Source organism: Rhamphochromis longiceps, linkage group LG20 (assembly GCF_057381845.1).
Source record: "Rhamphochromis longiceps isolate RC_006_pf linkage group LG20, R_longiceps_female_GT1.1, whole genome shotgun sequence".
NCBI classification, from domain to species: domain Eukaryota; kingdom Metazoa; phylum Chordata; class Actinopteri; order Cichliformes; family Cichlidae; genus Rhamphochromis; species Rhamphochromis longiceps.
Window position 1 is genome coordinate 3,443,715 of NC_140576.1, and position 15,793 is coordinate 3,459,507.

General features: G+C 40.2%; 1 protein-coding gene across 5 annotated transcripts in view; it reads right to left on the bottom strand.

Moving 5' to 3' along the window:
* The window catches only part of scn8aa (sodium channel, voltage gated, type VIII, alpha subunit a), a 48,745-nt gene continuing 32,952 nt past the window's right edge, over nt 1-15,793 (bottom strand). For 4 of the 5 annotated variants that reach the window (XM_085394551.1, XM_085394548.1, XM_085394550.1 and 1 more), the window contains exons 21-27: nt 12,966-13,088; nt 7,044-7,328; nt 6,623-6,676; nt 6,031-6,168; nt 5,838-5,942; nt 5,465-5,735; nt 1-5,342 (exon numbers count right to left, since the gene is read on the bottom strand). In XM_085394551.1, coding sequence (XP_085250677.1) covers nt 4,186-5,342; nt 5,465-5,735; nt 5,838-5,942; nt 6,031-6,168; nt 6,623-6,676; nt 7,044-7,328; nt 12,966-13,088 — 2,133 coding nt within the window. In that variant the 3' untranslated portion in view covers nt 1-4,185. The remainder of the gene's footprint in view (nt 5,343-5,464; nt 5,736-5,837; nt 5,943-6,030; nt 6,169-6,622; nt 6,677-7,043; nt 7,329-12,965; nt 13,089-15,793) is intronic. The other variant, XM_085394552.1, reaches the window with a different exon arrangement.

Genomic DNA, 15,793 nt, shown 5'->3' on the forward strand with positions numbered 1-15,793 from the left:
TAACTGGAAGGCTGCTTTATTGGTAATAAAAAGGTTCGTGCTCAAATGAAGACAATCTTTCATATATTCTTACCAAGAGTCCAAGTGGTTGTGCAACACACCATCATATTGTACTGTATAACCTCTTTTATCACGGTGTCAAATGATAACAACAGTTTGAAAAGCACTTTTTTTAATTTTTCAGCAAAAAAAAGGAAGAAAAAAAACGCCCATAATAAACCATGCTTTAAAAAAAAAAAGAATGAGTCCTATAATCAAATATTGATACAAAAATAAATTTCAGATGGAAACAGAAATATATAGAAGAAAGAAAACCAAAATATAGAAGGCAAGCTGCTTTTTCACAAGCCAAGTGGGTGACACACATAGCACTAAGAACAGGACTTTTTTTTTTTGAGTTAGCTGTTTTTCTGTTAACATCACACACTGTTGAATATTAAGATGAAGTGGGGTGTCTGGATCATCCTCTGGCAGTATTTCTAAGCCGACATCCCTGATTAATGTTGTGCTCACCCCCCAAAACCTCCTACCCTCCACAGTTTCGAAATATGTTTTGGTTTCTTTCTCTCTCTCGCTCTCTTTAACATTTTTTTTCAGTGTGGCACTGACATCCAAATTTGCAGAAAAAGCAGAAAAAAGGCACATGCCATAGAGTGGAACACTAGAAAGAAACCATTCAACGAAAATAACGTGAGAATGAGAAGCAAGTACGCGACTCTGTGTGTTGAGCTGCAATGGCACTGATGTGTGGGCATGTGAGGAAAACATTTTTTTAAAAAGTCCCCGTGGTAGGAATTGTCTCAGGGTGCGTGAGGCAGTCAGTCACACCAGCTGACGTCCTTCTTGGAAGAGATCACCGGTGATGTTGGTGGGCAGTGAGGAAAAGTCACCTTCGTGTGTCTGTGACTGTGGGTGCGTCCTGTATACTCTGACCGTGAGAGATATGACAGTTAAGTGAGAAATGTGCTGGTAACATTATCCGTTTGTCATGTTTAGGCTACATCCAGTAACATCGCACATGAGATATTCCCCAACATAGAAGGGTGCTGGAAACAACCAGTTTTAGACATCCACTGAACGTGTTGCACATAAATTAAATGTGACAAACAGTGTTCTTCTGTTTTACGTATATACATATAGACATATATGTATACATGTATATATCTTTTGTATTATATAATATCTATATTTCATTCAATTTCCGTCAACAAAGTGAAAAGTGTCTCAAAAAATCCAAAAGGTAACAAATGTGACAAAGGGCATAGCTGGAAGCCATTCTATATTGTTGTTATTATTCTCTTTTTTTTTCGATTATTAGTAGTAACATTTTTAAAATTCCGTATTTACAAAAAAACACAACAAAGCATGCCGATAAAATAAAAGAATATAATACAATATTTATAGTTTCTCTCAAAAAGTTCATTCTTTTTCAGCGATTGTGCCATTTACATCAGAGCCTGCACTGTACATATATATGTTTTTGTGTTCTTTTTATTTTTTGTCTTTTTTCGTTTTGCTCGTTTTTCTTTGTTTTTCTTTTTTCTTTTTTCAAGTGTGAATGCATCATTCTAAAACATTACATCCAAGATGAGCATGGGTAAATCTGATGACGTTACCTACACCTCCTGTGGTTCTCGTTGGGAATGTATTTGGTTTCAGTGTGCAGCAGCCAAACTGATTCAGAGACCTCATATTGTAAACAGACCTCAGTCATTGTTGTACAGGGGATTCTGGTATAGGCAGTGTTAAACACACCAAATGGCATTAGTGGTGTGATGATGGATGCCGGATTTAAGTCCGGTCATCCACTTATAAATAGGACCATCACTCCTGTGTAGAAAACAAATGGCAGAACACCTATGGAGGCAGTTGCGTCTTGTCTAGAAACAGACAATGCCTCAGTTTTTTGTCTTTGTTTTTTTTTTTTGTTTGTTTGTTTTTTAATATGAAAAACACCCACAAAGCTTATTATACAACATAACTGCGTCGATGAGAGGCCTGCTGATGTATTTTTTCGGCGAGTGTTAGCCCTCCTAACTCCATTCCTGGCTAATTACTTCTGAAGCAGGTGACAGCGTTTTGAAAGGCTGCAAATATGTGAAAAGATGGTGCGAGTCTGGGTCCAACACCACACAGTGTTTTGAGAGGTCCCACAAAAGCACATTGATACACTGACAAACATGGGACTTTCAGCACTCCGACTCAGACCAAAGCACTACTCTGTTCATCTGCATTCATCTTCTCATGGCAGTCAGTCTTTAACTCTGAAGGGAAGATCTCGAACTATTTATTGGTCCACCGTTATCTGGTGACGCTTATCACACAGCAACCTCCCTGAAATACCAAACAGCATCCATTCAACACTACAGCTGAAAACCTTAAGCCCTATCGCTATCCACCTTACTTATACGCTGGGCGTGTCCTGGTGATAATTCTGCTGCTAACTCTGAGGTATCAGATGGCCAGTGTCATTCCCACTGATAAAAGCCATTAAAAGGACATCAGAGAAGGACTTCAAGGCTTTTTCCTGAAGCTGGCAACTCAACATGTTTGAAAAGCACTGCCTAAGAAATCATTCACTGGGAAATTCTGAATCAGTAAAAGTGTTCAATGTTTTTACCCAAACAATTTTGAGTTCTCCCACTAGCCCTATACACTCACACACACAAAATAAAAGAACCAACGGGAAAGAAAAAACTAAAACCACAACCATATTTCTGTCCCCTCTGCAGGAACTACAGCAGTAAAGGGAACACCAACTGATGCACGAGCACTAGTGCCATATATGGATTCCTTGGCGTGAAACATCACCTCCTCTTGCTGCCCTAATAAGGACCACAGGAAACAACAAAAGTGACTCCATGGTGAGTAAACAAAGAGATGTATGCCCCAGATTTGGCCCTCTAAATCTGTGCAGCCTCAACATGAGGATATTCTGCTTCATAATACTCTTTATTGTTGATAAACATCCAAAGCGGCAAAAAAACGCTTCGACTTCGTGTTGTTGGCTGATCCGACTGAGACTTTGCATCTGAGTACTTACATCTTTCATTCACATTAAAAACAAAAATAATTAGGAGCTGAATCAGAAGATCTGTCAGTTCAAAAAGGAAAACTAGTGAAGGGTGACAGGGATCATAGGAATATCATTCCCCCAATACTCTTTGTTTTCCATCTAAAGTTCTTGTAATTTCCCGCGTGGACAGCCTCTAACTTGTAGTCAAGCCACTGCAGTGGTCTGAGAATTAGTGTCTTGTGGACTATGATTACTCATGCATGATTCCTGGTCAAAACATGCCTTCATGCAAGTCATTTCTATGCATTGAACGAGCACAATAATTATTATTTATCTGGAACTCGGTCTGAGCAAGTCTCCTTCAGCCCAAGTCAAAACGATGACTAATGACCCCTACCCAGTGAGTGTGAAAGCCCATGTAGAAAATGTCTTTTTCAATGTCAGTATAACAAAGAGAAGATGGAAAGACCAGTGACATGGGCTAAATGTTATCTTTTTTTTCTTTCCTTTTTTTTTTTTTTTGCTGCTCAAATAATGTAAAGATGCAAGTATACTCGGCACAAACAAACAAAAATCTTTGTCTACGGTTCTGGGTTCCCCCTCCCTCACTAGTGTTTCTTTCAAAGCTAAACTTGCTTGGTTGATCACTGTTTTCTCCTCGATAAAGATGGTAAACTCAGCATTTAAGACCCTCCTTTAGACTGCTAATACAGTTCTCTTGGGATCGGCATGATCCAGTCCCGCAGCAAAGCTCCGGGTTCCACACTCGGTGGTGGCAGGTATTTCGCAATTGTCCAATAATCTTGCAGAGATTTCTGTACCTTGGCAGTTGGTCCCCAAAGAAATAGTGTGCCAATGGCCAGCACACTGTGAGTTACTGTTTTTCAGCATTGTTTTTTTTTAATTCCTCATTTCTATGAGCTTGGTCTCAATGCAGAAAAAGTTCAGCAGTAAACTGATTGTGTTTGGTTCAGCTGTCTTTGACGACATAGGAAACCACATTGCCTCAGCAGTATTTGAATATGTAAACATTTTTTTTTTTTTGTTGGGTTTTTTTTTTTGTTATATTTCTCTTGCTTGCAAATGATCATCACTTTTTTGACATTTGTTGGGTTCAGGCTCAGAGTCTCATCTGACTGTGTTTATTGGGTTTTAAGAGTCACTGAATCCTAACACTTGGATTCCCACTCATCTTTTTGGTTTTTGTCCTTCTCTTTCCTGGCCCACTCCTCCTTGTTATCATCCTGTTTCTCCTTTTCGGGTTTGGTCACGCTGTCATAAGACGGCAGAGAGGCTGTGGATGGTGTGCTCTCCTTCTTCTCCTGATTGGTCCCACCGTTCTCCAGCTTATTGTTAGCAAAAATGCGCTTGAAGATGATGCCGCGCCTGATGAGGTGAGCGCGGTAGGCATTCTGGATAGTTCTGGCAGAGACATCCTCCTGTTTGCGGCGGAGGGTGGTGGTGATGGGTTCATACGACACTTTGGAGGGGTTGGCTGCCACGAAACGCTCCTCCATCTGCTGCCTCAGCATGTCCAACTCACCGCTGTCACCCAGCACACGCTTTGTGAAGGCAAACAAGATGTCCAGGCAGTGTATGCGATCGCCACTCACCATGGGCATGTCCATGGCAATTAGTTCTATAGTGTTGGGCTTTGGCACACGAAGTGGGTGCTCCAAAGCATCGGCAAAGTCAGGTAGCTTGGCAAAAGAAATGAACTGAGAGGCAGTGGGATCGAACTTCTCCCAGATCTCATAGAAGGTCTCAAAGTCGTCCTCGCTGAGGGGATCAGCACTTTCCTCTGTAGCCACGCTGAAGTTCTCCAGGATGATGGCGATGTACATGTTAACCACAATCAGGAAAGATATGATGATATACATGACAAAAAAGAAGATCCCCACTGACGGGTTACCACAGTCACCTTTCACTGAAGTCCCAGGGTTCTCCAAGTTGGGATCACAGTCTGGCGGGTAGTTGAGGATCGGCAGTAGCAAGCCATCCCAGCCAGCCGATGTGGTGATCATGAACAGGATGATCATGCTGTTGCCAAAGGTCTCAAAGTTGTACAAGTCATCAATCCCCGCTCCATGTTTTACGTAGCCAAAGTTAGACATGCCAAATATGGAGAAGATGAACATGACGAGGAAGAGCAGTAGGCCAATATTGAAAAGAGCTGGCAGTGACATCATCAAAGCAAAGAGTAAAGTCCGGATGCCCTTTGCTCCTTTGATCAGACGAAGAATACGGCCAATGCGAGCCAACCTGATTACCCTAAACAAGGTCGGTGACACAAAGTACTTCTCAATAAGGTCAGCCAGGAACATACCTGAGAAAAAGGAAAAGGGGAAAAAAGGAAGAAAGGAAGAGAGTATAATCAGTATTTAACTTCTTGAGGTGATATTTCTAAATCATGTGCTCTCTACTTCATCTTTCATGTCTCTCACTCACCAACAATGGACAGGATGACCACCACAACGTCAAAGATATTCCAGCCGTTGGTGAAGTAATAGTGGCGGAGCGCAAAAAGCTTCAGCAAGAACTCCGTGGTAAAGATTACAATAAAGATGAAGTTGACCCAGTAGAGGACGATCTCGGTTTCATCTGACTGATCGTCCGTTTCCACCATCATGGTGACCATGTTGAGGCAGATTAGTATCATGATGGAGATGTCAAAGACTTGCTGCGTCACAAAGTCAAACACCATCCCTTGGATTTTATTCTAAATGGTCAGAGGACAAGGAGATAGACATATAATCAGGTTTTAGCCAAACATGTTATATGCTGAATAAGCTAACACATTTGTCTAATGAAAAAATACTACCTGCGGTCGAGGAATAGGTTTCTGTGGCTTTTTGGATCCCAGTTTTTTCATGGCGTTGTAGTACTTCTTCTGTTCCTCTGTCATGAAGATGTCCTGACCTCCAAAGTAAAGGGACAAAGACAGATTTGGTTATAATCATATCCCAACAAAATGGAAACTCGCTGTACAAAACAGGAAATTAAAATTTTCTTATCTTTTTCTTTTGCTGGTTGAAGTTGTCAATGATCACACCAATGAAGAGGTTCAGGGTAAAGAAGGAGCCAAATATGATGAAGACAACAAAGTAGATGTACATGTAGATATTGACTTCATAGTCAGGCTGTTTCTCCACCTTGGAGAAAGGAAATCATGTGTGAAAGCAGTTTTGTATTTTATTAACACAACATGTAAAGGAACAGTTTAAGACCATCTTGCCAAGAGTTAAAGGAAGAGTTACAATTTAATTCTCCAAATTCACTATCAAGACTGGAAACAAGAAATAGATCGGGTGGCTCCGCCCAAAGGTAATGAAATCTGCCTCTCAGCACTTCTAAATACTAATAATAAACAGTAATTTATTTTATGTAAGAAACATAAAAACTGAAATCATCATTTCATGGAATTGGGCTATTTCCCCTAAAAAGTTATAATTTTTTTGCCACTTTATCACAATTCAGCAGAAGGTTTTTAGCCAAAATGTAACAAATTAAATAAACAAAATGTTGAACTACTTTTTTAAGAGCAATTTGCACACTTGCACAAAGTTATGTATCCCAAATTAGACTCAGACAGATATATAGATATACCTCTCTTGAATCCACAGCTGCATACATAATGTCCATCCACCCTTTGAATGTGGCCTTTTAAAAAGAGAGACATGGTTAAATATTTTTGCATAAACTAAGAAAATAATAAAAAGAAAATTATAAATTGCAATCATGGCAAACCGAAACTGAAGTACATCCTGTGGTACAGCTTGTGCACAGAAAGAAGCGAGTGAACAAAGAAAAAAGGTATATGAAGAGACGAGCCAATATACACCATGAATATGAACAACAGGCATCATAGTACTGTGAAAAGCAAAAAACAAATGGATTGTGAAGTAACAACAGATCTTTAAGTGTAGAACACGAAGAAACACAAAAAATGAAAGTAAATGAGAAAGGGGAAAAAAGGCAGAAGAAAAAGGAAATGGATTCTGTGAGCGACTAGGTGTGATGCTCTCACCACTTGCAGCAGCGCAAGATAGCCGGCGCCCACATTGTCAAAGTTGATTTTGACATTCTTCCACCTGACCTCAGAATAGTTTTGGTTAATGAGTTCGAAGCACTGGGTCTTGTTGTCGACCACGCTGGTGGGAAAATATTCCTCGGATGTCTCATTGAAACAGTAGTAGTACTTGCCCGCAAAGAGATTGACCCCCATGATACTGAAAATCAGCCAAAAGATGAGGCAAACCAGCAACACATTCATAATGGAAGGGATGGCACCCACCAAGGCGTTGACTACCACCTAGACCAGACCAGGGGAGACAGGACATGACAATGTCAGAACCGTAATAACGAACACACATCACTCCACCCCTGTGACGCTACATATTGTTATGGCTTTACAGGTAAAATTCAACCATTTGATACAGGTGTGTTAAGAGGAGCTGTGAAATTCCACTATGGCTTCATGTAGATGAAAACACAGCACTGTGTGGTGCATACTGAAGTGTGGGCAATTACTAAGAAGGAGAGTTGTATCAGTCCCAGCCTAATTAGAGCAGCACTGATGCGACTCTGATATGCTCTTTGATCTGCTGAAGCATGCAGCTAGAGCTGCTTAAGGGACACTCAAGCACACACACACACACACACACACACACACACACACACACACACACACACACACACACACACACACTATAGCTCTATAGTGCCACCCATATAAATACCTTTAAGAGTCGTATGTTTATGATAAAAATGGTACATTTTTAAAAATAAAAGTCATTTTTATTTTTGATGTTATCATTTTTACTATTTTGCACATGGCTTTCACATGTGATGTGGATGCATTTATTAAAACAAAACCAGATTGTAAGTTAATATCTGCAAGTAATGGTAGCATGTTAATTTGGCTTGACTATTTATACACTACAGTATATTTGGTTCTATTAGGTTGTAAATAGGTAATAAGCATCCGCACACAAACACATGTTCCAAGGCACCAACCTTACAAATATATTTTAGAATTGCATATTTACAGTATAAATGGTACTTAAAAAATAAAAACCAATTTTATTTTTATAATGATCTTTTCTCATATTTAGTACGTGACATGTACATGACTTTCACATGTGATGTCTAGTATTAAACTACCACAGTATGGCAGAAAATGTTATAACAGTTACTATAAATAAAAGTCATTTAATGTCTGTAAGTGACTGTAACATGTTGATCTGGCTTGACTATTTATACACTACAATATATTTGGTTCTGTTAGGTTGTAGATCGGTAATAGGCATCCAAACACAAACACATGTTCTAAGGCACCAACCTTACAAATATATTTAAGAATCGCATATTTACGATATACATGGTACTTTAAAAAAAAAATCACTATAAAAAGCCACTTTTTTAATATGATAGTTTCTATTATTTGGTGCATGGCATGACTTTTACACGTGGAGTATTAAACAACCACATTATGGCAGAATTTTCAATGACAGTTTCTATATTAAAAAACACAAGTTAAGTAAGTTAATTTCTTAAAGTGACTGTTACATTTTAATTAGACTATTTATACACTGCAATATATTTGGTCCTATTAGGTTGTAGGTAGCACTCACAAGCACCCACACATACACATAAACACACTTCCCAAGGTTTATCTCTGTTAAGACTCACAAAATTGCCAAGTGTTCCTGTTATTATTTTACATGTACGTAAATTAATTTTTTATATCAATTTACAAAAAACTAATAAAGATCAAATAATAAAAGAAAAATTTGACAGTTTTGCAAGTGTGAAATACAATTTCCTGAAAAGTTGATTCTGTTCATCTGGACGTAGCGTTTTCATTTGGAGAAATCTTTTGTCACTCATCCAAATGACCTATACAGGTCAAACTTATAAAGAGTACACTCGCATAATGACTGAAACTAGCACCACTGACAAACAATGGGCTGTGAGGTCAATGATCGTTGTTGATCGATGGTCATGACAATATGCATTGATCAAGAAACTGACCTCACAGGCCATTCTTCGCCAGTGGTTCTAGTTTCAGTCGTTGTGCAAATGTACTCTTTATAAGGTTGGGGAAACCTGCAGTTAGCTAAGGCTGAAGAAGTCACTTGGATGAGTGACAAAACATTTCTCCAACTGAAAACGCTACGTCCAGATTAACAGAATCAACTTTTTGGGATTTGCTTACCTGGATGAGCATGCATCAATACAATCTGCAATATTTTTGACTACTTGATGTGTGTAAGTTTACATCAAAGAGCTTTGGTTGTCAGTAAAAAAATTTAAAGTGTTTTAATGCCATAGCATTATGAAGTGTCCCCTATTACCACCCCAACCGTAGACAGTCAATATTTCTAATACAGCTTACTTTTGTTCCCACAACTAGCCCATTAAATAATATAACATTATAGCAGTAATACATTTTTCCCACCACCACCCCAAAATCTAGCAATCAAATCCAATATCCAATGTATTTGTCATTGCCAGTACTAAGCTCAGCACATAGTGAACCGCTCACTACCAGTGTTAGGCAGGCCGACCAGCAGCTCTCAGGCAGACAGCTGAGCATGCATGTCTTTGGCAGACTCGTTTTGTGGAGCCATATTCCCTCCTCATTGCAAACAGATAGGGAGGAGCTCTAGAGCAGGATTCTCTCAGCGTGTGCACGACCTTCACCCGCTGACTTGAGCTGAATCAGCGGGGATGCAAAGGGTACACTATTCAAATATTGTTTTTTATTGTTAAATGCAAACTGATAAAAAACAACAAGAGTTTTTCAAGTAACATTAAAGGACTAAAAGGCATGCAATTCACAAAATACCAGATTTCCCTTCACAGTGGCGCCAATGCACGTGCTGAGAGAATGACTCTTTTTGATTGAGCTAAGAAACAATTTAACCGCTCCCAAAAATTCAATGTTTTGAAAAAAAAAAAAAGAATTAGGCCATGCTGTGTGGAAAGCATTCTCAAAAGAGGGAAAATGGCTTTCAAAAATGCAAAATACATGCGTGTTACATGGCATTGTGCAATCTCAAGAACTGCTCAAATCAATACATAAATAAACAGAGAAGTGTGTGGATAGAGAGATAGCAGCTAAAGAGATCAAGGCTGAAACCATTATGATATGTGGAAAGCATCTACAGCCTAATGTAGCAGAGGTGAACGACCATAGCTTGACCATAGTGTATGCAGGAAATTAATGTCAATGGGGTTCAGAGGTTACATACAAAGACCCCATAACATTTAAGGCTAGAAAAGCTAGAAAAGCTAAATCTGCCAGGTTACTACAACTTCAACTTTAGTGGATTTGTAAAGAAAAAAGGGCATGTACTGAAGCTGCATTCCTGTGAAATGCATTTGTCAAAAAGCTGGAACTGAAATTGCAGGGCAGAATTACGAAAAAAAAAGAGAGCCAAGTACAAGGTCAGAGCCATTGCGTGTTAGGTAGTGCAATGCATTTCACTGTAGCTTCACTGCTCACTCGGATCGGCTCAGTTGCATCAGGACTCAGCCAGTGACTGTTTTTTTAAAAGATGTAATTGTTATAACTCCCCATAATCTCCTGTATTTGGTGTCATCTCTCTATTCATTTGATTCTCTATTCATTTATTTATTGTTTTGACCTCAATTTTTTTTCATTTCCAGTTCAAACAAAATGGTAACTCGATTGATGAACATAGACATTATCGTAAAAAACTGATACAGCAGGATTAAATTCCTCAAGTTTGTTTCCTTTCACATTACTGGGCCACCCTCACCTCTCTTACCACATACTCCCAGTGAATGAGTTAATTCATAGGGGCATTGGTTTTGGCAGCCGTTCACTATATTTAGGCAAATGTGCCAAACCCAAAAATGACAACTTATCTTTGTGCAGCTCAAACTCAAACTGCACAATTAAACCAAAGAAATTTCAGTGAAACGTTTATGACAACATCCATAAAGCCTATCCAGGGCCTAAAAGCGCTGATGTCTGCTCTTGTGCAACGGCATCATATTTTAGTCGCTGGATATGTAGTATGAATGAAATTTCACTACGAGTCAAATTTGAAGATTGAATCCACTTATGGTCAATCTGCCCTTAAAATAACCACCTAGGCCTTTTGTCTTTTATCTGCTGGTCTGTCATTTTTGGGACATGCTTAAGAAGGACGACACATTGTCTGTCTAGGGTTGAGAGTGTTGCTCGAACGCTGTAGTGCTAGCGAACCAACGGGGTACCGTCCACCCAGAACTCAAAGTCAGAGTTTAACTGGGCCTGTTGTTGCCTCCCAGTTTCACTTCCTGTGGGAGTGGAAGGCAACAGAAAGCTAGGGCCTGCTGTATGCGCTACAGAATGCGGTGCCATGACATGACAGCAGTAATGCCTTGTGTGAAATGGCAGCCTAACATATTTGCAAAGCTTCTGCCTGCATTCCCAAAGGAAGGCATTAAGACTCGTTATACATACATTAATATGCACAGTTTTGAGAAGCATTTGCATTAAGAAGCTGCCACCAGAATGAACTGTTAGCAGATCGTTTACTTTAACAGTAGAACTCAAAGTGCTGACACTGGCAGAAGCTTAACAAATACTTTCCTCCCAAAGCCACAGCACTGTGAGTGTGTGGTTTCTGTCTCAGTCCCTGATGCAGAAAGATCCTGGACAAGCAAGAGAGAGTGTGGTGACCCTCCAGCAGTCTGGCCCAGCTGAACCGGGTCGAGGTGGAGTGAGTAGTGAAGGGGTAAGGGTGCGAAGGAAGGGGAGAAGGGGGGAGGAAAGGTGGGTGCTGCACAGTGCCGCATATGTGGGGCTGAGGAAAAGGTGGGGAGAGTCTGAGGTGAAGAGGAGAAGCTCAAACTAGAAGACAAGGCAACCAGTCCCAGTATAAAGAGAGGTAAAGACGAATGAGATCAGGAGACAGAGAGAGTAAGAAAGAGAAAGCGACAGAAGGGACTACGGGTGACAACAACCAGGTGCAACCTACTACTACCGCCAGTCACAAAGATGACCAATCAGATCTTTGTATCATAGGAAGAGACAGCCCAAGCAACCAGAGGTACTGTAGCAGCAAATAATTTCTGCTCTGCAAACCGACTCAGTTTGTTCTTACAAATAAGACACGCTCCTCTGAGCGGTTGTTTGGCAGTCGTCCTGCACACTGAGTTTTTGGTGTGACTGGTTAGGCAGAGATTTTGGTGTCCCGCAGCTCCTCGGTTCCTGCTGGTTGTTCTCGATGCCAGATGCATTGAGGGATGGTGTGAGCTGAGGAAGAGGGGAGGTTATGGGAGCAAGAGGGAGCGGGGCATGTGGAGGGGAGAGGGGTTCTCAATTGAAAGCAGTGGTTGAGAATCAGGCCAAATGAACAGCTAATTGTTGATTTGAATGCTCTATGAGATGGCATGTAAGTCTGGTTAGCTTTGACCAATTTGGCATTCACTTTGGCCAATTAAGAAGAAACAAAGTAAAATGAAGTCATCGGAAATTGCAATTTGTCACTCGTGTGATGAGGCAGCTTTGTGAATAAGATTTCAGTTGCTCTTTGGGCAATTTTAATGATGAAACAAATCAATTTATGCTTTTTTTCTTTTTCTTTTTTTGGTTGCTGTTGTTAAAGAAATTCAATTGAAATACACGTTATTCTACTAGTAATACAACTTTAGTGTTACTTTACTCAATCTCCCAGCTGCATCATGACTTCTTATTTCGCTCTAACAAAGGCATGGTACAGGATTGCGCATGGAAGGGTGACTTTTTGGATTTCATTTCCTGTTCTTTTAAAAAAAACAATCTCCCAATATTTTGGAGGTTTTTTTTAATTTGTTTTGTTTTTTGTTTTTGTTTTTTTGTCTTCTTAGTTTGCTTTTAGATCAGTTCTAGCATGCTTTAAACTGTTGAATGGGCATGCGGAAGGATCAGCTGCTTAGCTTTGGATCTTACCCTCATCCCTTCAAAACGTGACAAGGCTCTGAGGGGTCTCAAGGCCCTTAGTGTCCTGAGTGATTTAATGGGCCCTAGATCGGAGTAGCCCAGCGCATTAGCTACAAGGCTGACTATAGACACCTACACAAAAACAGAGAAGCAAAAGAGGTTCCAAACTGTTAGAAGTGAGAATATTCACTAGGGAAGAGAGACGGCCCTGGTATAGGCGGAGAGTTGCTTGACATACACACATAAATCTATGCATGTATATGCATGTATAATATTGCATTTATACATGTATATACACTGAGAGAGAAGATCAGTGTTTAGTATAGGTTTTATGTGCGTAGTATTTTTAGAAGCAGTAGGCCAGAGGGATTGTTTGTTATTTTTGGGCAGTTGACGAGATGTGAAAAGTCCTTTGTACCTGCAAAGAAATTTGTGGTTGAGAGAGAGAGAGAGGAGGTAGAGACATAAGACTCAAATAGAGGGTCAATTAGACAGAAAAGAGTGCTACATGATCTAGTAAAGATACAAGCGAAGGGACTGGAAGAGCAGAGGAAGAGGATTTGGGGAGGGAGGGAAGGAGAGAGGTTATCCTGTTAAAAACCCAACAGACTTGAGAGCCTTACCCTTGCCCCTCTAACACTGTCTCTCCATGTCGCTCTTGGGCTGAGGCATAAAATCCCATATAATTTAAGACAGACAAACTAACGGAACCTAAGAGAAAGAATACAAGTGAACATGTACAAGTGTGTCATTTTACCATTTTCTTTCTCAGACATCAAATCATATTTGCTACACAGCATTTAGAGTCATAAAGGAGAGCCACAGTCACACGAAACACACACAAGAAACAGGGATGGAGGTTAAGGGCACATCAGATATAGTTATTAGCACTGGATGGCACTGAAAGGACAAAAATACACAGAGTACAGTCGAGTTACACACAGTTAACAATGGTTAACAATAACGGCACACAACCTCAAAGGAACTGGTGAGGGCCCTTATTGTGCCCAGCAGCAGTCAGGAAGAGATCGCCACAGCTGAAGAGCAATTAATCCTCAAGTTAACTAACTACTTCACAAAACTGTGCGCACATGCTCAGCAGTGGTAAATGTACAGAACTCTTATCGTAGCAATAAATCACTGTGAAATTTAGATCATGTCTATACAATTTTGCTCTGGTAACAGAATCATTTAAAGCACTGAGTGGTATAGCCATTCTAAGCTAAGCACATAAACAGCATTGTTTTGCTAAGCAAGGAGGAAATGGACTATGGAAAGTGTGGTCAATAAGCTGCACTCACGTTCTTTGAGTGCTCAGAAGTGCAGTATTGACAGCGCCTTGATGAAGTTGCCTTAAAGGCCCTAGCCGCCATTATAGCCTGTCTTCAGCACAGGAAAGCATCGCAAAGATAAAAGGATCGCTTGGATGGATGCACATTTTTCAAGATGGAACCAACGTATCCAGCTGTATAAGAATCTGGCCTTTTTTTGCAGGAATTGTACCCTCAGGAAGTCTTTTCTTTCCATAAATGCAATTTCCGTGATGCTGAAGGGTCTAAAACAGGGGGCGCACCAGTTCCTTACAAATAAGGAAAAATATCAACAGTAAACACATGTGAAAGCACCTCCAACCAGCCACCGACACCAACCGGTCAAACTCACCGCAAGAAGTACACAACATCCAAAGCTTACCAAAATCACGGAGGGAGGTTTATAACAGGCAAAATCTTCATTTTGACTGATGCCATCATCAACACAGACGACATGAGACTTAAAAGTCTATAAAAGCTACAGGAAAAAAACACCAGGAAAAGTATCGGCTTGTATTCAGATTTTCTTCTTACTATATATAAAATGAATAAACCAAAATAAATAGACAGAGAAATTGACATTTCTCCAAGCGCTTACTTTGTGGTACTTACTTTTTAAAAAATCGTTAACCTTGCCTCTTGAATGAATTAGCATCTATACTCAGGGGGAGACAGTAAAATAAAGATTTTGCCTTAGTCTGCACTACAGTGTTTGGGGTAATTGTCACCTTCAGCCTGACCCCTTGGAGAGCCCCCATTTGGGGTGCCTGGCCTCTGGCCCACCTGCTGGGCCAGCTGTGTGGTAGCGGCCTCAGTGTCTCAACGTCCTTCTCAGAGAGCTCTGCAAGGCAAGGCCAATGACATCTGGGGCTGTGATCCCATGATGACGACAGCACAAACCAAACAGAAATAAAACCAACTGAAAACAAAGGGAAAAACACAACAAAACAATGATAATAATCTGAGTGAAAAAGAAAGATGAATGAAGTATGACCCCTGTCACCCTGATGCTCACACACCCCAGTGTCAGTTATCTAGCCTAATTTTACTGTCGTATGATAAACAGATTATTTAAGACAAAAAGGTATATTAATGTGTACTCAAATATTAAACATCTGCTTCTGTGATTTCCGAAAAACGAGTTGAGTAAATGAATGATGACGATGCTGCAGACTGACTTAATGTGGCCGTAATATAATAATAAACACATAATAAAAATACAAAACACATTTTGAATGAAAATCAGTAAAACACAAATCAAATGAAAAACAGAAAGATACATAAGAGGGAAATGAAGAGGGACACACTCATAGAAAGAGCCAAGCACATCCACACTCTTAAAAGTCACAGGCTGGTCTAATGATGGTGCCCTCCCCACCACCACCCCTGCTTTCTGAGTCCATGGCGATGGTTTCACCCAACAACACAGGACGGCAGAGGCACATGGAGGCCATGACACAGCCCAGACTCATCAAGCACAAGTTCTTTGGTTCTTTTTTCTTTTTTCTTTTGTTTATTTCTTTGGAG